This window comes from Tetrao urogallus (genome assembly GCF_951394365.1).
Source record: "Tetrao urogallus genome assembly, chromosome: 2".
Classification (NCBI taxonomy): Eukaryota; Metazoa; Chordata; class Aves; order Galliformes; family Phasianidae; genus Tetrao; species Tetrao urogallus.
In genome coordinates, this window is record NC_136814.1 from 23,122,524 (window position 1) to 23,148,310 (window position 25,787).

Consider the following 25,787-nt stretch of genomic DNA (forward strand, 5'->3'; position numbering starts at 1 on the left):
GTCATAGGAAAAATATTCCAATATAATATTAAACAAATAGCCACCCTGTTGCCCTCCCCTCTGTGTGAACTTTTCATTTCATATTGTGCTTTTACTGCTTTAAGATTGGTTTTCTTTGACACAAATAGACATTCTTTGGAACAATAATCGTTTCTTTGGATTGACCAAATATAAAAATCCTCATCATTAGCTATCTGCGGTGCTTCTTATTGTTTGGACTTATTGCAAATAGATTGCTGTTGTCTTTTTGTAGCTACCATCACAATATTAAAGCTGTGCTTAATGTTCTCTGTGAATATGTTGCAGTGTTGTCTCTCTGGAAGGGACATGGCAGGGTATATCTGTGCGACAGCCTAATTGTTTTAGTTTTAAATGGAGAGCGCTACAAGACCCTGTGTATGTATGTAAACAATGACCATTTTCTGACTTTCAAGCAGGTTGAAGAACAGCTGGTAAATTCTGCTTCCCCTAAGGGGGGAGGGGGAAGGGCAAGAAAGTCGTAATGTTGGGATCGCTGATGGATAGCTAGCGCACGGTGAAGTATTTCTGCGCTGCATGCACTCGTAAGTGCCTTTATTGGTGTGTTTCTGACGTCGGAGGGCAAGCCACTCCCTGCAGCAGCCTGGGATTTTTGTCCCCATCCCACCCCCTCCAGCCTCTGGCCAGGGTTGCAGGCAGAGGGGCCAAGCTGGGGGCCAGCAATGGAGGGCAGCTTGCCCTGCCTGGCAGTCGGCTGCGATCCTGCGGCACTGGGGAGCTTCTGCACGGGTAAAGTATGGTCACCTCTGGGCAGGGGAGAGGGAAAGCTTGCATTGAAGGGGGAAGATTTATCCGGGTGGTGGAGTTGACTGCAGCCTTGCTAGCAGCTGGCAAGGTGTGCTTATGGAGAGGCTGAGATAGCTTGCTGCAGCGTGGTGTCCTTGAGCAAACTTTATGAGAAACCAATAAATTTGCTATCTGTGGATAGCAGAGGAAATAGCAGGAAGGTGACTGGGAGGTAAATAATTGGCAGGGTAGAATGTTTCTGATGCAGTGGCTTTGGCGGTGTGCGTGGCCTTTGGCAGCACATCCCAGAGTGGGTCGTGCGCTGCCAGAGAGGAGTGCTCCAAGCACCCCTTCCACACATGGGGAGAGCCGCTGCTGCGTGCTCCCTTTGGTCCAAACTTCGATTTTATGTTGCATATAGGAGAGCTTGATGAAGTCCCTGCAGGGAAGCATTGGCTTCTCAAGGGCCTCTCAGGCAGGAGGCAGCAAAGATTCATTCAAGATAGGTGGTGAAAATAACTCTATCTGCTGCAGTTTAAAGTTACTGTATTTCTGTGTGTGTAAAATGTTTATTTGCCCTTCAGAGGTAAGATCTTTTTTTTTCCCACTTTTATTTTTGTCACTGTCCTCATAAATCTAAAATCTTTCAATACAGACTTCCTTTCTTTCAGCACTTGCTATCAAGCTGACCTCTGTTCAGTGTAAACCAGATGATTAATTAAAGCATTCTTGCTATTATCAAAAGTATGAGTTCAGTTATTAGGAAAGAAAAATTAAAGACAACCAAATTAATTAGTAACCATGTGTATTGTTGTTGTCTATAGTAGAGAAGTGTTATTCCCAGTGAAACACGCTTCTCTGAGCAGTTCTTTTAGTGCAGTTTTGATGTAAGACATGTTTTGTCTAAAATACATCTATCGACAGGAAAACTTCCTTAAAAAAATAAGTATGGGCAGGTACTCGGTGCATAAATCTGTATGTGTATTTAATGGGAGAGAGAGAAATGACCTTGCCACAGTGTGCTTTCTTAAAGTGAGCAATGCACTGAGCTTTATCTGCTTCAGAATTCAAAGCATTCAGTTTAGAATTTAAGATGTTGCAACCCTAGGGAAAAAGAGGGAGGGTGAATTGGAAATCTTAAAATTACAAGTGTTTCATACAGCCTTATATGATTTTTTTTTATGGTGCCAGAGTAAAAAGGGGCAAACATTTAACGGTTTATCTTCAGAATCAAATTCAGCAGAAGAGAAATTCTTAATGGCTGTAATTGGCCAGCATCGTTACTGATGAGTTTAGGATTATGTAGAGACATTTTCATTGACTTTAATGGCTTTTAGAGGGTTTTTTTGGGGATCATCCGATCACTGTAGCACAGTCTCAGGCTTGAGTTTGAGGCATACACGGAGTTTTGGAAGAAAGCGTGACATGATGGACTGGCCTCAGATTTGTCTAGAAATCTAGCAGAGTAAGATGCAAGAAGTATATTCTTTTCTCAAAGCATACGTTATACTTGAATCAAAATTTTCTAGGAAAAAAAGTAAATTTGGGTACAAAACTGAAGATATTGTTGAATGAAAGTTCAAGTCAGCATTTGTAATTGAAAGAAAATGTGACTTTGGATATTTTTAGCAGTGCAATATATTCTGCTGATTTAAAATTTCATTCCTACTTACGTCATAAGACCTAATGTACCCTTGTATAAAATTTTTGTGGAATGTGCCCTGGCTGTCAAGTAAACTTACAGAAATGAAAAAGTGCTATCATGGAGAATCTACATAGAGCTTTGTTCGTATGAAAATTCTAACCACGTTCTCAAGAGTTCCTTGCCTCCAGGGCTTTTAGTAACTTCACAAGATGGTATCTAGTAACAAGAAATAGGAAAAAGCTTCAGATTAAGTTGTAGATTTTTTTTGTTGTTGGTGGTGGTTTTTTGGCAATATGTGTTCTCGCTGTTTATGTGTGAAGGAGATTAAGACCTTGCAGAAATTATATGGCATTTTAGGTAAAGTTTTGGCAATAACTTCTTACATTTATTTATTTATTGAGGATCCTAAGGAGATACAGTTTCTTATGAGAGCTGTTGCTACTCTCTTACCTGTAACAGTGAATTAGTTTGTGCTTGACAAACACAAAATCGAAGAAAAATACCAACAAAACTCAAATCTGTCTCTTTTGGTATTTGTGTGCTTTTTGTTTTTTAATTTCTGAGTATCATTGTATGTACATACATCTACTCACTCATTTCTTGGCAAAGCTAAAAATATATTTTTTTTTTTCAGCAGGGAAGAACTAGAACTTCCTTTTAATAAATGGGATGTCAGTGCTGATAGGAAGCTTATTCACATTTTTAAGAAAGCTAGTTTGGTGTTATTATTGATGACTCTTTTTTTATATACTTTATTTAATTAGTCTTTTGCAATTAAAATACAGTCCAGGCTTATGTTATGACACATCTCTTCAGAGAGATCTTGGCTATCAAATTAGATCTGGGCTGCAACTTAGTTTAGGTTATACAGGTCAGGGTACAGATCAATGCCCTGCTAGAAGGTCAGACTGTTCCCTACCAAGAGGATCAGCACTCACCAAGAGTTGAAGATGCAAAGGTTTGCATTATTTGTGACTTGGCCATTCCTGCCTATAACTGAACTCTCCAAGTGCTTGGAAATTGGATTTTCTAAAAGTAGTGATGAGTGGAATTCACTTTTCTCCTATACGTTTCTTTATTTTTTATACTGTGTTTTATGGAAGGAAATGCTGACATCTGCCATTCTTACTGGTGTCCTTCTCCTGCAATAAGGAGCCTGCTGATAGGTCTAGAGGTGAAATCCTGTCTCATTATAGGATATGAAAATAGCATGGACCCATAACTCTACCAGAGATGGAAAAATAATGTATGCTTGTTTCTAATTCTACTTCCTTAGCAGGTTACTAGAACTCTATTTCCTTTCTCCTACCAATTTGGCAGAGTTAAATGAACCTTTTATTCATCTTTTATATGAAGTAATTATAAGGGCTATTGGAATGAGCAATATTTACTTGCTTCATGCATTAGCTGAGCCTGTGCTTAATGAGGTGAGCTGTAAGCTAGACCAGCTTGTTCTGGTTCCAGGCTTCACTGGATGTATCATCCAAGTGCTATTTACTTGTTATATGCCACTCACTTTCCAGGTAGCCAAGGGCAAGGGACTTGTCTTGCTGGGTTCAGGCAGGGCCAGCAGGGCAGCATGGTGTCAAGAAACATACTGGTCTCCGATGCATATAATTGACTGTAGACTTGGGCATGGTTCTGGGCAACCGGATCTGGGTGTCCCTGCTTAAGTAGGGGCTGAACCAGCTGAGCTCCAGAGGTCTCTGCTGACATTGACCAGTCTGTGAAAGCTTTTGCACACATGCATCTTAAACTAATTAAATAAAACTTTAAAAAGCAAGCAAACAAAAAAAAACCTTCCAATGCTTACCTCTACTAAGAGACAAAAAAAATTATCCCTGGTGTGCATACTTTGCTACATATCTACAGTAAATATCTACTTTAACACCAATAACACTACTGCTATTAACACAGAAAATAAAATTACAAGTTTAAAGGTGGTTAAGGGGTTTCATCTTACACTTTTAAAAAGGCTATATCTACTTGGTGGAATAGTCTCACTTCTTTTAACATGATAGTTAATTTTCAAATGTGTGGTTATGGTTTTATGCAAAGTTTCTTCTGCTTTGCCTGTTCTGCTCTCTCACTTCTAGCAGTTCTAGGAATATATATTAGTCATCACAGGGAGGTTGAAATGATAATGACTGGCACAGGGTAGTGGTTAGTTGTTTTTTGTTTGTTTGTTTTTTGATCTTGCAGAAGTGTCAAAGGTGCAGCTGATGTGATAAACTGTTATTCAAGGTCAGACAAAGATTCAGATGTGTATTCATATTCTCTGGTTTAAAATTTTGCTCTCAAATTTTGAATCATGCCCAGATTAGTAGACCTAAAAAGTTACTTTTGTGAACTTTGCATCATGCTTCTGCTTTACATGGAAGAGTAAATTGATCAGGATGGCAGTAGCAATTCAGACCTCCCTTCAGGCATGCTTCTTTAACCTGCTTCTTCTGCAGACAGAATGGAGCAGCTGTGAGAGCAGAATGTGCATATAAACTCAGCAAAACTGCTGAACATGCAGATCTTACTCCATGAGGAGGAGAAGGGATGGAAGTTACAGTCATTAGTCAGACTTACTGTGTGATGAGAAGACACTTTGATGCATTATAACAGTATAGGTTATCTATAGGTAGAGTTCAGATGCCGTATCTTCTCCCTTTGTTTTTCTTGACTTCTCTCTTTTGTTCTTTTTACATTCTAAAATGGCACATGAGTTTGTTTTTCTTTTCCCTTGTTTGCCTGTGGTGCTATTCAGAAGTACTTAAAATCCATGATAATAGCCAGATTTCTTGTATCTGTGAAACATATTCAGCTTTTCCTTCCAGGAGAAGCTGAATGAGGTTTTCTTCTCTGTTCATGGGTTAACAGTGAGTTCTTTCCAGCTCTGAGAGGTAGGGGCTGAATTTTGCATTTTGCCTGCCTGCAGCGACTTTTGGATTTGCACTCACAAGGGCTGGTCCTACCCAGTTGGATTGTGGGCTTTGAGCACCAGTTGTGGAGGGCTGTGTGAAGGTAGAAACTCACAGCGTGTTGACACAGCTGATTAGTAAATGTGGGTTGATAGACTGGCTTTCCTTCTTGAGTAAGAGTGTATGCTTGAGTTGTTCCTACAGGGAAGCTGCAGTGCTGTTGACTCCCTCTTCTGCTCTCTTGCTGGTGGTTTATGTGGCCATACCCTACTCTGTAGATTTTTGGCTGTAAACGCACCCATCCTGCACTCATACCAAGTTAGTTCCTTTCCTGGTAACATTTAAAAAAAATAATAAAAGTACTTGGAAAATAAGATGCTCAGAATGATTACAAGGTGTTGAAAAAGTACAAAGCAATTTGTTTTTCTCACTGATGTATTCTGTCAGAGCAGCCGGGATCCTTTCAGTGTATGAAGGAGCGCGTTATTTTGACCAAGGGTTTGTGAATAAATAGCAGGTTCTTGGATAGCTGTTTTATATATTTAAGTAGATACTGTCTATGCATTTTACATATTTAAGTACTTATTATAGTTAATACTTAGTATATGTGAAATTAACCTTAATTTGCAAGAGTCAAAGGAATACTGGATAATTATGTGGCTTAAGAGAATAGCTGCCTTCAAAATAACTTAGTTTTTTTTAGGTTTAAGATTATTCCTCCTAGGTATGAGAAAGTTGGAGAAATCCTCAGATTTTAAAAAGGGGAAGAGAAGCAACAGTCACCTAGAGTATATAGCTCATTTTCCAGTACTTTTCACTTTTTTAGAAGAGTTATCATAAAGCTTATCAACTTCCCAGTTCAGTGTTCACTGAGTTGCAGCTCAGTGTTTCTGCTTTTTGTGAAGCTGTTTTAAGCACAGAAAGATCCTTCGTTCTAGCAAGACTTTGGTGTCAATTTGTAACTTAGTTACTTGATTTGAAATAATAAGAAGGGAAACGTGCAGAGCTTGAGGCAGCATTTTCATGATTCTTGATGCTGCTGTTATTTACTCACAACCGGATTTAATTCTTGGTTATCTGTGAAATGTCTGTACAACTTGATTACTTCTAATACCAGACATGTATATAATCAGTCCTACCTCCCTTGATATTTATAGGGATTTCTTCTTCTTTTTTTTTAACCTAAAAACTGTTGCTTTATAACAAATAGTAGAAAAATAAGCCTGAAGAATTCTTCCCACTTCAGAGATTTCATCCATGTAAAAAATAAATGATATGAAATATGATGGATTTAAATAATTTTCATACAAATAAGGTACCTTTAGGTTTGCAAATTTTGACAAGTATTCAAAATCAGGAATGTGTTTTCCTAAAGCATTCTTTGAGAAGGGAAGGATAAGGCATTCCTGTGAAAATGCATATTATTCCCTTGCAGACAACTTCCATGGACACATCCATGGTAATCACTATCAATTGTGAAATTATGGCACTCTGTGAAATTTTGGAAGCTCTTAACATAAACGTTCTTAACCTAGGTAATCTGGTTCAGTGATCTATTTTATTTTTTCCTCAAGATTCTGTAGCATCACAGAATTCTATTTACATGTCTCTTTCCTTCCTTGCAGGTTTAGAAATTTGCCTTATTTCTTAACCTGAATGAAGATGAAACATACTTCTTCCTCTTCAACTGGAATTTTCCTTTCTTAAGTGGGAAAGCAAATCTCTCTGAGTAGTAGTTGGTGCTGTGTTTTTGCTTTTAAACAGTGTGGTGTAGTAATCTCATGCATCCCAGTTGACACCCAGGATTTTTTTTTTTAAATTATGTTTATTTTTCCATCATTCTAGAATAGAGAAGGCTTTATCTGTTTCTTTTTTTGCTTGTTTTTTTTAGCTTAATACACCCTTTTTCAGCTGTGCTCAGGCATAATAGTGTCAGGATTAGCAACTGATACTATTCATTAAAGCTGTTCTGCTGTTCTAGAATTCTTCCTTGTCATGAATGAATGAAATTAGCTTAATTTCACTGTAACGTTGTTTGTTTGTAGGATTAGAGCCTTTGCAGAAAGTTTTTAGTGGTGTCCTTATTAAAGAAAACATGGCAGCACCTGGTGGCGGAGCTGCGGACTGAGTTGTTCAGCAGAGTACCTTTCTTTGTCAAATATGAAATGCTGCTGTGAAATACATCCAAGTAGCTGAGATCTGCATGCTCCAGAATGACAGGCTTGGTGGCTGTGCGGTAAGGCTTCTGTCAAACAGTAGCAGCCACAGCAGCAAGATTGCTGTGAGCAATGCTTTCCACCCACACCTTGTTTATAGGAAGTGCTAACTTCAGGGCTTCACTGGGACTATTTAGTCACTGATGTAATAAAACAAAAGACTGCGTCTAAAGAACTAGTTAGGTTTTTAATTGTGTTTATGATCGGTTCCCCTTTTTGAGGGTGGCTATCAACTTGTACCAGTGTAGGTATTTCTGCTTCCTGTCTGCTTTGAAGTGTTTTCTGTGACATGTAGAATGGAAATACTTTCTTCATTTCTCAATATTTGCTCTTCTGTGGCAACTGAAATGAAGCTGACTATTAATGTGCAGTGAATGGCTGCAGATAGCAGCTCACAGCCTAGCTGTGTGGGAGATGCAGAGCTTGTGCTTTGTCCTCAAGACTGGGGCAGATAGCCCAGTTGTGTTCATACCAGCACTGCTTCGAACAGAGGAGATTTACCTCTTTTCTGTTTTAAAAAAAAACAATGGGTACACCTGCAGTCAGCACTAGATGTGATATGGGTGTCCCTCTTGTGCCAAAGCTGTGAGCAGTTATAAAAGTCAGGGAGGCATCTTAGAGGAGGAAAACTGAAATGGGATTTTGGCCTGCTGCTGTCAGCGTCCTGCTGCATCTGGGTCATGATTAGAGAGGTCTGGTCTCGTGTTCCCACAAACCGATGGGCCTTAGTAAAAGATAGCAAAAGGAAGCTTTCTGTCTATTCTTGCCTACACGGAGAGGATGGCTGGGGCCCTGGGCAACCTGAGATAGTTCTTGACTTTGTGAGTCATGGCAGAGGGGGTGGGCTGGATGATCTTTGAGGTCTGTTCCAAGCCCTTCTATGAGATATTGCAACATTCATAAGGTTGCATCTTCTGGTTGCAGCACTAAATGTAACCTGCTCTGCACTAAATAGAACACTTCATCCAGAAGTGCTTGTCTCTTGGTACAGCTTAAAATTCACAGGAAGGGAATGTATTATCATTTTTTGCTTGCAGATAAGAAAATATAAGGAAGAACAATGACTTTGCAAGGTCACTTTAGCTTGTCAGCGAAAAGTGGGAGATTGCATGGCACTGTAAGTGGAAAGAACTCATATACCTGAAATACCAGAAAACTAAGATAATACATGTTGATAACCCTCTTCCCAAGCAGATCTTTTCATTGATCTGAAATGGCTGTGTCATCTAACTCAGACATATAAGAGCCAGAGAGTACCCTCATGTGCATACTGGCCTGGTGTAAGCACATGCCTAATGAGCACTGGAGCCCACAGGACCTTGTCCTTCACAGCAGACTGAGAGGGACTACATTCTCTTCAGGAGCAAGGGGTGTTTCAGGATGGGGACCTCAAGGGATGCCAGCAGCACAAAAATGAGTCTCAATGGGCTGGTGGTGAGGAGTATGGCATCCACAAGAGGGTCACTGTAGATTTTAGGAGGGATGAAGAACAGTCTGCACTGCAAGGCTGAATTTTGACCTTGAAACTGTACCACAAAGGATGGGCTGGGCCAGTTTTCCCTTAAGCTTTAAGGAAGATAACAGTAAGCGAGAACAGCATGCACTATGCTGTGTTTAATATCAATATCAGTTAATGAATCTCTTTAGCTAGTCAGTACTCTAATACACACGTTTTTGTGTGCCCATCATTCAAGGAGAGGCACAACCCATGCAACGCAGATTCATACAGAGGCAGTTTGAGTAGAAGCATATTTATTTGGGAAGGGAAATTAATAAAATAGACCATGGCTCTCCGTTTTTCTTTATGGACAACTGCATTTATGATAGAGTGGGTTAGAATAGCGCAGAGTGAGATCAAATGAACTTTGTACAGTGGTGTTTTTTATGTTACCAATTAGATAACTATTTATGATTCTTGAGGGAAGGAAAAAAGAGCAGCACAATGTAGCATACAGCACAATTAATTTCAGAAGCGTTCCAACATTTCCATTTAGACACTCAATGCCTAACTGCATTCCTAGATAATAGAAGCTGGAGATCATTCATTTGTATGTTATGATTTGAGATGAGTAAAATTTTGCAAATAAACACTGCATGGCACAAAAAAAAATTGAATCAATAGAAGAGAGTGCGTTGCTTTGACTTATGTTATCTCACTTCACGATTTCAGTGCTCTTCTGTTTTGCTTTTGAAATTAGACACCACAGCTGATGAGAATACTATGAATGTAGTGGGTAGAAAAAGCTTTCCTCCAGGGCAAATATGTTCTTTTTAGAAACTCAAACAAAAACTTAGGTTGGTTTGTTGACTGAATGAACAATAAATGTTTAAGATTTTGGAGGGTGTCCATAAGTTTCAGATTATAACTATGTTGGTACTACTGAATACAGAGGAGATTTGCTGCAGAGATGGTGAATGTTGAGTTTGTCCTGAGTTGTTGCAAGCTGAAGATTGAATGCTTTGCAAACTGGATTTTATTTGCACATTAGTGAAATAAATTGTCTTGGGAAATTGGCAGTAACCTGTATGAATTGGAGTTTACATTTTACAAAAATAGTCCTAAATATACAGACAATGCTCTAAATAGGAATTAATATAATCTCTCTGACAAGAACAGTTAAATAGGTAAATAAAATGCCTGGGGAAGGAGTTAAAGATTCTGACATGATTATGAATGCTCCTAATTTTTTTCTCCTCTGCTTAAAAACCTTTATACCAACTTCCTTGCCCTGCAGTCATAACTGGTGGGTACCGCTTTGTGTAAATGAGTTGACAAAATACTCCTGGAAAGAAAGATTTCTTGGTGCACTCTGCACAGCATTTGCTGGATCTGCTGTGTGATGCTTTGGTATTTTTGTCCAAGCCTGGATAGTGCCAATGTCATCTTAAATGGTGCTGAGCAGATCAGTGACAAGCAGCACTACTGTCTTCTGTAGATTTATGTGGTAATGAAATCTCTTTAATGAAAATGGTTGTGCATGTGAAGTTGAAGACTGAACACAGAAGACATAATGGGAATAGTCCTTCAAACCTGTATTTAGACTTCTGGACTGTGTAGGTGTTAAGGTGCAGCCTTTAATTACTTGATCGTTGTCTCTTCTGAATCAGTCAGTGCTCAGAAACGACAAGTCTAACTAAAAAGCTGTTGCTCGGTATTGAGTTGCTTTAAGTTTTCTTTGCTTGGCTACCTATGTTATTTTTATGGCAGGACTAAAAGCCCTCATTTTTCAAGGATATGAATTTCAACACCGACTTTGCTACAGAACTTATGGTAGTGTCTCAGTAGTCTACCAGTGTTAATTAACCTTTATGGGTTAAGTGTGGGATAATACTTGCATTTAACAGATGAAGAGCATAGTTAAAAAGATTAAGGTCAAAAGCATCTGCTAATCACCCAATTTTCTAATTAAGTTATTGCCTAATAGGCAGGACAGCCCCATGCCTGTCAGAAGCCTGATTGCTGTGGACATGAGATACATGGGAGAGCTCACTGGGCTCGGGAGAGAGAGCTCCTGGCACTGTCATTATTAGCCTGCTCTGTTTGGTTGGAAAAGTTAGAATCATAGAATCACTCAGGTTGAAAAACACCTTCAAGATCTTTGAGTCCAGCCATGACCTAACCATGCTACTTTAACAACCCTTTGCTAAATCCCTGAGCACCCCATCCAAACGGTTTTTAAACACATCCAGGGATGGTGACTCAACCACCTCCCTGGGGAGCCTATTCCAGTGCTTAACAACCCCTTTTGTAAAGAAGCGTTTCCTAACATCCAACCTAAACTTATCCTAAACTTAAGGCCATTTCCCCTTGTCCTGTCACCAGTAAGAAGAGACCGACTCTTCTCTTGCTGTAAGCACCTTTCAGGTATTGGAAGAGAGCAATAAGGTCTCCATTCAGCCTCCTTTTCCCCATACTGAACATCTCCAGTTCCTTCAGTCTCTCCTCATAGGGCATATTCTCCAAGCCTTGATGCCCTTCTTTGGACCTCTCCAGCAACTCAGTGGCCTTTCTGTACTGAGGTGCCCAAAACTGAACACAGTACTCAAGGTGAGGCCTCACCAATGCTGAGTACAGAGGCAGGATGACTTCCCTAGTCCTGTTCACCATAGCATTGTCATGGTTTTATGTTGGCTTTTTGTTGTTTTTTTTTTGTTTGTTTGTTTTCAGTATTCCGCATCAAAACATCATGTAGTGTACTGGGCATTGAAGTGTTAATGCTCCAATTCCAGGTACCTATCCCTATACATTACAGAAGTCACGGGATCTGGCCCTTCTGGGTTGGGCGATCTCTTACTGCCTGGCAGTGGGTGCTGGAGCGTGCTTTCCTAGCTGTTCCAAGCTTTTCAGGTTTGACTTGGTCTCAGAAACTTTCTCTCTCCTATCTTATTGATTCGTCTCAATTTCAATTAGATTGTATTATATTGTGTTATCTTGCATTCTGATATCATAGTAAAACAAGTTTTCCTCCATAGATTGTTGCCGCTGTTTTTCCTCCCTCCCTCCCATTTTGAGGAGCCAGAGTGGGGGGAGGGAGGGCAGGGGGCTACTGCCCCCCTGTCACGAGCATAGATTGGTCTAGTTAACTCCGTGACACTGATACAAGAGAGGATGCCATTGGCCTTCTTGGCCACCTGGCCACACTGCTGGCTCGTATTTAGCTGACTGTCCATCAGTACACCAAGGTCCCTTTCCGTCAGGCAGCTTTCCAGTCACTCCTCCCCAAGCCTCTAGGGTTGCCTGGGGTTGTTGTGACCAAAATGCAGGACCCGGCACTTGGCCCTACTGAAACTCATGCAGTTAACCTTGGCCCATCAATCCAGTCTATCCAGGTCTGTTGTAAATAATGCTGACAATTCTAGCATAATTACAATGTATATAATAATATTATATATATAATTTTATATATAACATATATATATTATATATATACATTTCTAGCACAATATGATATATTTTCAACTTTGTATACTACTGATCTTGAAGGCTTTTTCCAATCTAGAAGATTTTAAGACACAGTGTTATTTTTAATGCATGTGCAGTTTATGGTAGAGCAGTTGTTCACAGTGACTGCTGCAATCTATTTAGTTCCTTTGTGAACTGCCAAGCATGTATGTTATATAACAGTAAGAGATGCTGTGCCTCACTTTCTATTGCTGTGACATGAAAACAGGGTGTCATCTGATATTAAAAAGAATCTGGTATGACTGGGACTGTTGCTGAACAAGTTATGCAGAGCATCCCACACAGGTCCCTGTAGTCATCATGAATTCTATATGTGCTGTTCAGAAGCACTGTTTTGGAAGATAAGGGCATGTCTTGCTGGTTGAAGGCCGAGCATTGAAATGCTCAAGCTTCAGAAGACTATCTGAGGGATCAGGTGCTAACCAATGCTGGAAAAAGAAAATTCTTAACAAACCACAAGGCATTTTAATTAGTGGGTGGTGAAAATACAGTGAATGGTTTTAGTGCTTAGATGCATCTTAATGGAGGTGGAGTTGATAAGAAGTATCCAACTGGAGAAAGGATATTTCAGTGAGGGCCAGCATAATTACCTGCTTCTTCAAGTAATTATGTGGATTCCTATGTCAAACAGGAGAAATGTGCAGGAGTGTTTGTTTGGTTTTTTTTGTCCTCAGTCTGCTTATCAAATCTAGTATTGGCCATGTGTGAAGTCTGTTCTGTTTCTTGTTAAACTTGGGTGCCCAGTAGATAATATGGTTACTGGAAACTTGGGCAAGCTAAACGATCCAGTTAATTAAATACAGGGTGGAGCTGCACACTGTGAATTTTGTGCTGATAAATTTCTAGATTATCAGTATTAAAATAGGTATTTACAGCAGCAGATGCACTGGATTATTACAAAAATATTATTTATCAAAGTGCTGTAAGTGTGGTAATTGCTAAGTTAATATTTCCATGATATTTTTTGTATTATGTTTTATGTATTATCTTTCTCTCTTGCTTTTTTGTGCCAGCAAATATATAAATAAATAAATATGAAAGCCTGTGTGCACAGATATGTTCAGCATCCACAAGCAAAACTAATTATTAGAGATGAAGATATAGATCATCACACACGTCAGACTAACTCTTTAAAATGAGATTGCCTCAAAACATGTGTGATGTTCTCTGTAATGCAGTGTTGCGGTAGTGCAGGTTCACAGATGTGAACTCATTTCAAATCAATCATTAAACAATCAAAATTTACCAAGATCAGTAGCAGCTGTTGCATTTCAGAATATTCATGTGCTGTGAGAAAATCTTGTGAATCATCGACAGACGGAACAGGATGCTTATATTATGGATGTGCAGTATGCTTAATTGAAAAGTCCAAAGGAAACTTTGTTCCACCATAGTTATGTCTTTGTTCTTATCTTAATGCAGTACTATGGTGATTTAATTTTATAGTATATGGCATGTTATTTTATTGTTTTTTATATTTGAATTTTGGGTTCTATAATTGTCCATAAAGATATACACAGATCTGTGCAGATCTGTTCCAGATGGGCTGGTTTTCATTTATCAAAGTCATGCATAAATTCTTGACAGTATAAACCATATTCCTGTCAGGGTTTTTACTGAGGTATTTATGCACACTAAATTTTTAGCCTTGAGCAAGAGGTTTTTTTCTTTTGTTTAGTTTTATGGCTCAGTTCTGTATACTTAACATGGTGGACTGCACTGATGTATTTTAAAGTGAAAAATGAGCAATCTTATTACATGGTCTGTGGTTACAAATGTAGATTACCCTTTAAGATAACTGCTTCTAATGTTTTAGGTGCTTACTGTCCATCAGACATTGCACTTGCATTTTATGGTCTGATTCTGTGGTAGCATCTGTGCAAGGCTAATGGAGAGTAATACGTTCTTTTTTGTTTGTTTTTTCACTATCACAGAAGGAGCTAAAATAAGATTGAATAGTAAAATGTAAATCAGTCCATTGAATTGTTCAGGGAAGATGATTTTCCCAGCACGACGGTACTCATGCACTGCTTGAGTGAGGAATGATGACATAAGTTCTTTCTGAAAACCTGAAGAAACGTTTGTGTGAAAAGAAAATAGAAAGTTTAGCTGGTGTTCAAAGTACCAACATACCACAGGTGAGCTGTGAGAGGGGACCAGTCTACAATCATCTACCTACATTAGTTTCAAAACATCTGCAATAGTGTAAAGATACCTTTTACACCTTTGCAGCTGTAAATGAGATCAAGCAGTGCATTGTTCTAAATTCTGAATGGAAGAACTGGGGAATGAGGCAAAGTGAGGGAAAAAGTAGGAAAGCAAATGAATAATAGATGGGGTAATCAAGTGTGTTAAAAGCCTGAGTCTTGCATTTGCAACAGGAAAAGTTGGAGAGAACTTCCCACTCAGCTTTCATGTCAGTGGCTTTAGCCTCCAGGGACGCATTAAGAGTTGATAAGGTATCTGTTGGGAAAATCAGGCTTTCTTAATCTTTAGTGTTCATGTTGTGTGTTTTAATTTGTTTTAATTCCAGTTGTTCCCATGCTTCTTACATGACATATGTCCTTTACAAATCCAGGATAGCATGCTGGCATTTGGAGGAGGTGTAAGTGAAGATACTATTAGCAAAAGACTTTGGCATCTAATGCTATCTTTTTTTTTTTTTTTTTTTTTTTTTAAAGTGAATTTTGTATTATGAGTGCAAAACAGAATATTTGCACCTTTGATAAACTAGTCCAAAGACATGTAAGCAACAGAAAACTACAGCGAATTTTTCCTTCACTTAACTTGGTAGGAAAAATTTGTCTGTTATCTCTCTGGAGCTAAAACCCTCAGCCAGAGTCAAATTATTCAGTGGTCTTCAGAACAAAAGTTTCAGGCTGTGCCAATACTTGCCTTCCTGTGCACATGGGCACATTGTAGTTCTAGTGAGCAGGGATTCTTTTGGGTCAGTTGTCTTCTGAAATTGTAAGCCAGATCTTTATACCAGTCCAAGTAATTTCTGTTGCATTTCTGTAATAAAAGACTCTTAGTGCTCTGGGGAAAACAGAAAACTGTGTGGGTGCCTTGGCAGACAGTGGTTTAAAAATATCTGTGGTCTGTGTGGTTTTATTGGACAAAATGTAGGATTTTCCATCCTGTGGTTTAAATTTCCAAGTGCTGGAGCTTGTAGAATTTGTTTTTCTGAAACGTTCCTTGTGTCTAAAAGCAAGTCCTTACTTACATTTAGTCAGAGCTGGCAGGAGTTGGCTCTGAGAAGGGATAATAGATACTTTGGAATTGTTTAGGGGCCCCAGTTCAGTTGTAAGATATACACATATATATAATATATATGTAAGATATATATATAAATACAAACGTTTTAGATGTACAGTGCTCAGTTTTTTCTCAGACAGTGATTAAGGGTGATATCTTTCAAATACTGTTATCCTCATGTACCTGCTCAGTGATACATGAGAAGGAGAGTGAAAGGTGTGTTGAGAGTACTTAGTACCTTCATTGTGCGTTGAATCCCACTGGCAGAGCTCCTTGACAAAACCTAAGGGAACTTTTGAGCTGCAGGTTTGTTCAGACTGCTGGGAGAGGTTTCATTCATGACTGTGAGAAGTTCCATGGAGCATAATGCATCTGTTTAAGTGTCACTTGGCTACCAACAAAGCACATCCCTGCTTAGTTCAAAAGTGGGAGGAGAGTTAATATTTTAATGGCTAAAATTAAGAATCAAACTGGTGAAGAATGATGAAATAGCAAATCTCATTTTGGAAGTTACAGTGTGCCATATGTTTACACCTAGCGTATATTTGCCTTTTTTTTGCATTGTAATACTCTTACCTTACATTGCTTTTCAAAAGCGGAAAAACCTCAGGCCCCCATTTACATGGAGATTCCTTTGTTTCACCAGTCAGCAGTGCAGATGGTGCTTTCTTCACAATGGATCTTGTTGCAAAGTCCCTCTTGAGAGTACAGTTTATGGGCATCTTGGGAAAAATGACCAGAGCATCAGAAATTGTACCATTTTGTTATAACAAAAAATAACCAGATGAAAGTCCCATTGAAAATGAAGTCAATTAATTCAAATAAATAGTGAATTTCACTGAAGTCTCCGGCTTGATTTTCTGACCTTATTTCTCTTTTTGAGTAAAAGAAGCTCCGTCCGGTTTATTAAGCTGAGTGGCTCATGGAAGGCCTGGATATGCCCCATGTGGCATGAGGGAATGGCCAGATGTTTAGGAGTGGGAGAAGAGAAAGGAACAATAAATTTAAGTTTCGCTTGTGACTGACTTTGAACTTGCATTAATAAAGAGAATGGCATGCTCTTGAAGGAAGTTTTTTGTTTAAATTTCCTCTGAAAAAGTTCTCTGGATTAAAAGTATGTGTTTTTAAAGCAAGAAATCCCCCAGAGCCAGATATTTTGAAAACATACCTCGCGGATTCGTTAAACTAATCTCAAGGATTGCAGTGGTATTTACTTTCAAGGCATCTTCTTTTAAACTAATTCCTAGCTGATTTACTTTCAAGGCGCTGTCAAGAAGGGCATGTTGGAGTTCAGCTGAGTATTTGCTTTCCTGGGTGAGGTGTTTGGGTTGGGAATCATTCATTTTCAGTTCTCCTACATGATGTTTAGTTGTCATCGCTTAGAACATAGCCTGCTTCTGTAGAGTGATAGAGAATACCAAAACGTCTTCACAGTGTGTGACTGTGATTCTTGGTCAAACAAAATATTCTTAATTTCCAGGTGATCTTGATGTTAAGCTTCTTTCAGTCATTGTGTTTCATGTGCTGCCCTTGCAGTGCAAAGCAGCTGCTGGTTGTTTTTTCCCACTAAGCACACAGCCCATCGCTTTACCTATTTCTGAGTCAGCTAAATGTCTAAATCTTCTTGATTTCCTTTTTATGTTCCATTTGTACACCTGCCATCTCTGACAGGTTGTTGGGGTTGCGAGTGCTTCTGCATCAACTCACTGGGCTTTGTTTAGGGGCTGAACCTCCATAGCACAAGTAGAGACCAACATTGCTCAACTTCTTCACCATCTTAGTTTATGTTGAGGAGATTGCAAAATTGCAGCTTCCTCTTACATGCAGAAAGCCTTGCCTCTCTATTGGCCCTTGGAGATTTGTAATGAGTGGCAAAACTCTGACTTTGAGGCTGGCAGGAGCAATCTGATGAGCCTCTTTTCTGAGGTGCTTGAGCTTGGCACAGGCAGTCTTGTCAATACTGGTAGACAGTGGAGGTTGAAAAAAAAAAAAAAAAAAAGCCCTTGTAGTGCACTTCTGGCTGTGCTCATCAAAGAGAGACCGACATTGGAGCATTTACTGGCTTGGTAATTACTGTTTTTTGGACTTCACACAAAGAACAGAGCTATGTCTGGCTTCTAAAATGATGGTTTGCCATAGCTAAGAGAGAACTACTTAGTTCTTTTACAAATCTTTTATAGTAATGTGCTGCCTGTTTGAAGTACCTGGACATTTAACCACTATCAGACATATTAATATTTGATTAATTGAAGACTTTAACAGACAAGTAAAAATAAGACGTGAAAAATAAAAGTTAAAAGAAATGTCACACTTTTGTGTTTGCTTAGACTTCTAGTATAAAGAGATGAGATATGAAGATTGTGATAATTACTTTTAAAATAATTGCCATTGTTTATTTACAGTGTTCATTTTGTCTGGTCCTGTGCATTTCTTTGAAGGCTAATACTGTAATTACAGCAGCAGTATGAATTATGTGGTTCTTCTTTCAATCCACTTTGCTAAAGCCAAAACTCTTCATGACTTAATTGATGTAAATTGACCTCAGTTCCTTTTTATGTGCCATGTAGATATACATGTATGCTTGTAGGAATATCCTGTAGCTCCTTACAGCAGATGGGTTTTTATTCTTTGAAAATAGAGTTTTCAATAGATGAACCTACAGTTCTTTCTAACTGGAGTAGCAGTCATGGTGTGGATTTCTAAGATACCAGTGAGAATCAGAGAACAAGCTAAGTTATAGAATTATTAAAATATCTCTTTAAAAAATAACCTTTTTTGTGTAGATGGTTTACTATTATGGCTGGTGATACTGAAGGCATTTTGTTCAGAGTTCTTCTGATCCATTGTCTCTGGGACTCAGTCTGATTGCATATCTTATGAATTCCTCTACAGTTCTTCTTATTTATTAATATGTATTATTATTAGCACTAGTATTAAACATGAAATGATATATTTCTGTTCTTGGTTTGACAAAATAGTGAATTAAGTTATTACGCAAAACTGTTTTCTTTTGGGAGTTGTCCTATCAGTCTGATCTTAACTATTCCTTTCAGTTTAATAAAAATTAACATTTCACTATGGTTATTATTTTGTTTTGCTAATTCCTTGCAGGAATTTTTTCACTTCGTAAGATTATCATGGTTTTCTTTTCAGTCAATTAAATTCTTACTCCTTCAGTAATGGCTATCATACATGTAGGCTTTGTATTTTAAAAGCATGGAAGTTGGCACTCAAATCACTTTCATTTTTAATTAATTGGAGCAGTTTGACTTGTGTTTCACTTATACAAATTCTTCAAAGGCTAAGCTATTTAGTGACAAATTTGTAGTTGTCCTTATATCAACGTTTTTCCTTGTTATTTATCAGATTAGTGAGCTAAAGTTTGGGTTGTATATAATCACAGTAGTAAGATCCAGTGCCTTCCCCTAATGTGTGAATTTTCTGTTTGGAATTATTTCGTAAAATATTTCATACTGTCTGTTGTAGAATAAAGGTTACATTTTGTAAACCATTCCTTCCTGAGTTTTAATAAGATTAAAACAGGATGGATAAGGAATTCAGTACCTTGTGATTGAGCAATGTATTCTTTTATGGATCTTTTTTAGTGGTTAGACTGTGACTTATTGGAACAGCCAAATATGAAAATCTGTTATGTGTTATTTTGGCTTGGCAGAAATAATGCAAAGAACTGTCAAAAGCAAAGAATATGCAGAAGCTGTAATTTCCTTTTTACCACTGAAGAATAGATTTGGCCAGAGTATGCCTTTAATGCTAATCTATCTCTGTGTGGCCAAACAGATTTTTGGAACCTTTTTTTAGTATATTTACTTTCTTTTCACTTCAAGCCAAATGTTAAAATAATGTTGGCTTTTTTTTTTTTTTTTTTTTTTTTTTTTTTGAGCCTGTGTAAGGTGGTGATGTTTAAAAAAACAAAACAAAACACAAAAAAAAACTCGGATACTTGTTTGTTCCAACTGTATTTTTTGTAACTTTATATCATTTTAAATTTTTATATCATTTAAAATTCTCCAACGGTACCAAAAGAATGCATTACAAAATTCGACCACAGTTTAGCTGGCTTTGTAAAAAAACTTAATTTCAGGCTTTATTAAACTGATAAAAGCATATTATTCCTTCTACACATCTAACAGAAAGTGATTTCCTCTTTTGCTTATAGTGGAGCCGTGCTATTTAAGCCTTCTTAGCTGATGACTAGAAATACTTCTATCTTAAAGCATTAATTTGATTTATTTAATATAATATCTCCTCCTCCTTTGCCTGAACACATTTGTTTGAACATCTTGAGTACTTCAAAAGGATAGGACAGACTTATTCATGCTGTACATCTTTTTCCATGGCTTTTGGTTTAGAATAAAACAATTAAATCTCTCTTTCTACTGTTTTGACTCCATACAGATGACAGCATCTCAGCTGCAAGCACATCTGATGTCCAAGACCGACTTTCAGCCTTAGAGCTGAGAGTACAACAACAAGAAGATGAAATCACTGTCCTAAAAGCAGCATTGGCTGATGTGCTAAGGCGCCTTGCTATCTCTGAAGACCATGTAGCTTCTGTGAGAAAATCAGCTCCAAGTAAAGGTAAGCTCATGTTTAGTAAATTATTTCAGTCTGAAAGTTATCATTTAATATGTTTTCCATTGGTAACTTTTTCTTTCCCCTTTTTGTTTGGACAAGCAGGTATATTTTGTGTGAAACAGTGCTCTTTTTTTGTCAAGGATTATTTAAAAATTTTAAAACACGTTCAACAACAGCAACAACAAAAGCAAAACAAGAAAAACCCTATTTGCACTAATTTGTCTATGTTTGCATGAATATTTTGTGATTTTTTTTTATTTTTTTTTTCCCATGAACATTTCGTTTTCCGTTTTGGATAACTATTTGCATTGTTATTGGAATTTACTCTGACTTTAAACTAGAGAGGGAGAACTACAGCTATGTATGTTGGTGATATATGTTAGACCTACAACTAAATAAAAGGTTAGTCATATTTCAGATAATTTACAGTTCTAGTTCATCATAAATGCATTTATCTCCATGAAATCATGCAGTCCAGAATTTGCTGGACTCTTTCTCTGTATGTCAGCTTTCAAGTTCAGCTATTACGCCAATGCTGGTGTAACGCTGAACTGACACACCATACCCTGTGTTTGTTAAAGCAGCTGTGTTGTACAGGCTGAAAATGCGAAAGCTGAAAATGCTGAAAGTTTGAATTGTTTTAGCTATGGCAGAGAGATCAAATTGCTTAATTAAGTGTTTCTGCAGTCTCTCTGCCAGATGGAAGGAGGTGATGGTGCTTAATTGGCTTGGGTTGTGAATCATGCCATTCTCTCTTACTCGCTAAATGGTAGACTGTTGTCATCACTGCTTATAAATGCAGCTTTATCTGTATGATACGCATCTCTGGTCTCATCAAGATTGAGACATCCTTGTCTAACTCTTTAAATTAAGCTGAAGCAAGTATTTCAGCTAAATCAGTCTTTGCTGTCTGCTATCTATTAGGACAAAAAGAAAATGTCTAAGTGGGAAACCGTGAGCAAAAGGAATGCAACACAGAACCTTCTTCCTGTTTATGTGCAGTGGAACTGAGATGTGCACAAGTACGGATAAAGACTTTTGTCTTGGAAGTGTTTGATATCCAGAAAACGTGATGCACGTGCCTTGTTCTGCAGAATGACTTGTAGCCGTCTCCTTCTGGGGATACAGGAGGTCTTGGGGCCATAAGAGGTTCTGCAGATCAATTTCTTTAGTGACAAATAAATATATTTTTTTTCCTAGAGAGGAAGAGGGAAGATTATAAATATCTTCAACTTCATGAAGTTTCTAATAATTAATGATAGCGGCAGTAACTGAGGAAAAAAAAGCGGATGGGAGGGAGGAAGGGTGAGATGAATGCATAAAAGCTTATACATTGAACATAATTGAATCACGACTAAATTGACACTGCATTTAAGTTGCCTGTGATGTGAACTCGTCTTCAGTTGCCTAACGTAACCATGCAACGCTTAGCTTCACTGTTTACCATAAAATCAGCTGCGTATTGACGACATAAAGGTATCATGAAAGGAAAAGACTGTATACAGCTGTGGGAGGTGGAGAATGAACTAGATATTAATATTGTTTTGGACTTAAATGTCAGTATTTTATTAAATATTTCAAAATAAATTCACACGTAGCTTTTTGTGATGCTGTGGGTGGTTATTTTGCTTTCTGTATTTTAACTGCATTCAGTTGGTGGGGAACCCTTGAAACATTTTTACAAAGGGAAAAGTATTGTATTCCTGAATGAACAGGATTGGCAGAAGATCTGAATTGTCATACAAAAATAATATAAGCATTGATTTTAATTTTTCTTTGAAGTATTTCATGGGTGTATCACAGGCTTTTACTTGTTAAGTCATGGTTGTTACAAAGGTTATTGTAATTCTCCAAAACTCTTTCTGGTGTTCGTGATTCTGTCAAGAGTATAGGTTTCTGCATTTCAGCAATTAGTTTTATATCAAATAATACAGTATGTTGGTTTTTTTCCAATTTCATTTAATTTTCATACTTCACAGAAGTATGTCTCCAAAGCAGTACTTGCTTTATACATGCTGTCATTATTAATGAGTAACAAGAAAAGATGTGTATGTTTTTCTGAATACATTGAGAGATGTGTTTAATTTGAAGCGTGGCAAGAAAGTGAGATATATTATTCTGAAATAAACTGAGAAGTAATGGGACTAGAAAAAAAAAAAAGGCATCCTGAATCTTTCCATCAAGTTTTAATCTGACAAGTAGGCGATATCAAGCCTGCTTTGAAAGAGTCTCTCCTACTTGCTGCTGAAATGTTTTCTAAAGCCTCAGTGTTTTTTCTATAACCAGTTCAGCAGTGTCTTTGAAGAGAGATTTTTCATAAGCTCAAAATAAGTGCTGTGAAGAGACCTGTGAAGAGACCATGCTGAAAAGACCAAATACAGATCACTTTTAAACTGATATTTCTCATCCTGAAGTCGATATGCTAACTTGGTGCAAGAAGAGATCTCTTCATCCTTTATGGTTATTATGCCTGCAATGCATATCTGGAAAGCTAATTCTTCTCTTGCTTTTTGTACCCTTTATTTTACATTGAGTGATTGAGTCAACCACAGCAGAGGCTAGAATTTCTTGCATTATCCTTGTAGTCTTTGTTTTTCTTTTTTTCTACATAGTTTTTGTTGCATACTTATTTTGAATGCAGTCCAGTCTTCAGTGAAAAATCTGATGGAGGCAAGGGTAGATTTCTATTTATGCTCCATGGTCTATCATTTAGCTGGTTACTGCCCACAATTTAGGCTGTCCATCTGCAACTCAGAAGCAAGCTGCTGTTCATGTGATGCTAGGTGATCTGCAAACTGGTCGAGATAAGGCAGAGAGTTTTTACGCTGCTTTAGTGTCTCCTAGTCAAGCATGAAGTGCAGGCACTAGATAAGGGAAGTACCTAGTTGCAGCAGAATTAGCATGTGTTCTGCTATTGCACGGTGGACAGCACACAGTGTTGGTGTGGCTTGTCTTCCTCTTTAGTTTTTCTCAGTATAAAATCATTCCAAACAGAAAATCTTTTCAAAATGAAAAGGCTATGATAATACATTTGCATCTCTGCAAATAGCTACAAATTTCTACAGACTAGCAAAATAGCCACGTCTGAAGATAGTGTTGAAGGTTCTTAGAAATATGGAAGGTGTTGGTTAGGGAATAAGTCCTCAGCAGCTACAGGGTTTGGGGGAGGGAGATTGTGTTGTATGGGTGAGTTTGGGTTTGTAGTCTTTTTTTTTCTTTCTTTCTTTTTCTTTTTAATTAATTTAATAAAAGACTGAGCAAAGAGTTTTTCTTTGTAAGTTCTTTGTTTTTAGCAGCTCTGTGCTCTCATTGCCACATCTATCTGATGTTGATGTATGATTGGTGCTGTTAAAATTCTCAAAACAAAGCTTACCTGGACATTGAAGAAAAGGAAAATGTAAGGCAGCCTGGTGCCTGTGGCTGCCAGCAATATAGGTTGTCTCACAGCTGGTGTCTGGTAAACCTATTAAAATCTTTGAGGATGTCACAATGTATGTAACAGAAGAATTCATCCCTCAAAGTCTTGGTGTGTCTCACAATGGCACCATTGTTCAAATTGTTCAGGCTCATCACGTTGCTGGGGTAGGAGCTGTTGCCTGAAAGAGTGGCTGACAATGAGAAAGTACACCCTCATCTCTGTCCATAGAGTACATGTACTTTCTCTAGACTTGGAAGTAAGGAGGAGGCTTGTCACAGACTAGCCCCCTGGAGGAACATTTCCACTTTTTGAATGAGAACTGATGTAAAATAGTCAAATAACTTGCAAGCAAATTTAAGTCACAAAGTAAAATTGAAGCAATGGTGGCATTTTGAAGAGAGGTTCTCCCATGACAGTGAGGAGTAGAAACCAAGAGGCATTTATTTTATTTATGGTAGAGGTCTTGGGGATCTGCATTAGCAACTGCAATTGGAAATGCAATTTTTTAAAATTTGTTCAATGAGTTTTTCTAATAGGAACCTGAGAGTTTTCTGTGCTTTTCTGCAATCTTCTCTGGTGCAAAATGTCTATTCAACATCTCCACAATGAGAAAAATTCTGAAGTACTATCTTGTGTTATATTCCATCTCAGTTCTCTAATATAAGCAAAATGCTTCAGTTATGTTTTCTACCTCCTATCAACAATGGTTTCACTTTCATAACGTGCCGTCATTTTAATTTATATTTAAAAAATGGCTTCCAGTGTTCAGTAAGCTTAACTAGTGAAAGCATAAGATAGGTTTTTATTAGTGGTTTTAGTTTTAAAACATTGTAATTGCATAGTTGTTCTTTTAACAGGGTACGTGTTCATATTATCTAATTATTAAATGCTAGCAGTACTGAAAATGAAAATGCAGATTGGAAAATGTTCATCGTAAAGACAGATTATAGGCACTTATCCATGGCATTAATACTTACCTGGCATGCTTGTACGTGTGTCTTTTACTCGTGGGAATAGTCCAACTAAAGTATGCTCACATAACCAGTAATGACACTCCTGAGGTCTTAATGGGTTTCCCAGGTACTGGTCTTAGTGCCATCTCTTCTTTCTGGAATTCATTTTTTTTTTCTACTCCCCCATTTTTTCCTGTCTTCTGCTTTTCTTCTGCCTTCTTTAATCTCTTGCCTCTGCTGTACTTTTCTTGATGTTCTTCATCTATTCAAAGTAGTTGAATCTAGAGCGTGTTAATTAACTCAAGATCATTTAGCAGCTAAACTAAGTTGAAGGAAAGAAAAGTGAAGAGGAAAGTAGATTTTCTTTTATTTAACTTCTGCAACATACTAATCCTGTTCAGTGGATTGTTTTTCAGTTGTGGTGATAAGTACCCTTAGTCTTTTTCCATATGCTTCTTCCAGTTTTGGACATGCCTTCAGTTATTTGTGTGGGTTTGGTTTTTTTTTTTTTTTTTTTTTTTTTTTTTTTTTTTTTTTTTGTTGTTGTTGTTTTTTTGTTTTTATTTTAGAAGTGTGGACTAATACTTCTGAGATACTGCTCTACTATTCTCTATGATGCTTCTCAAGCTATGAATTGCAACTTTGAATAGCTAAACAGTGCAGTTAGCTTTTCCAAAGCAAAAACTGTCTTGTTTTTTATAACACTTCAGTAGCTTTTTTCAAGACTCTTTGCCTGAATTTATGAAATTGTTTCAAAATACCATGGATACTTTTTTTTTTTTTTTTTTTCTTTTTAAAATTTCCTCTTTTTCCTCGCTTGAATACAGTTCATTTGGAATTGTTCAAAGACAAAAGTATACCAAAGTGATAGGATGTTAGGAAGGTGGGAGAAAAAGTGCTATGTGGTTTGAATAAGCTGTTGGTTCTCTCACACCAAGGAAGTCTTCAGTTTCCCTCAGGAATAGATTTTAATTCTACTAGTAGGAGTGTGGCTCTCCTAGACTTTTGGGAACGTAACACCTGAAAAACTAGTTTTGTCTGTTGAAGGAGTAGTTATAGTAAGAAAT

General features: G+C 37.7%; 1 protein-coding gene across 1 annotated transcript in view; it reads left to right on the top strand.

The window, feature by feature from the left end:
- Window positions 1-701: 701 nt before the first annotated feature.
- The window catches only part of EML4 (EMAP like 4), a gene marked incomplete at both ends in the record, with an annotated part of 91,392 nt that continues 66,306 nt past the window's right edge, over window positions 702-25,787 (top strand). The window contains 2 exons of the mRNA XM_079549900.1: window positions 702-768; window positions 20,170-20,352. Of these exons, the coding sequence (XP_079406026.1) occupies window positions 702-768; window positions 20,170-20,352 (250 nt within the window). The remainder of the gene's footprint in view (window positions 769-20,169; window positions 20,353-25,787) is intronic.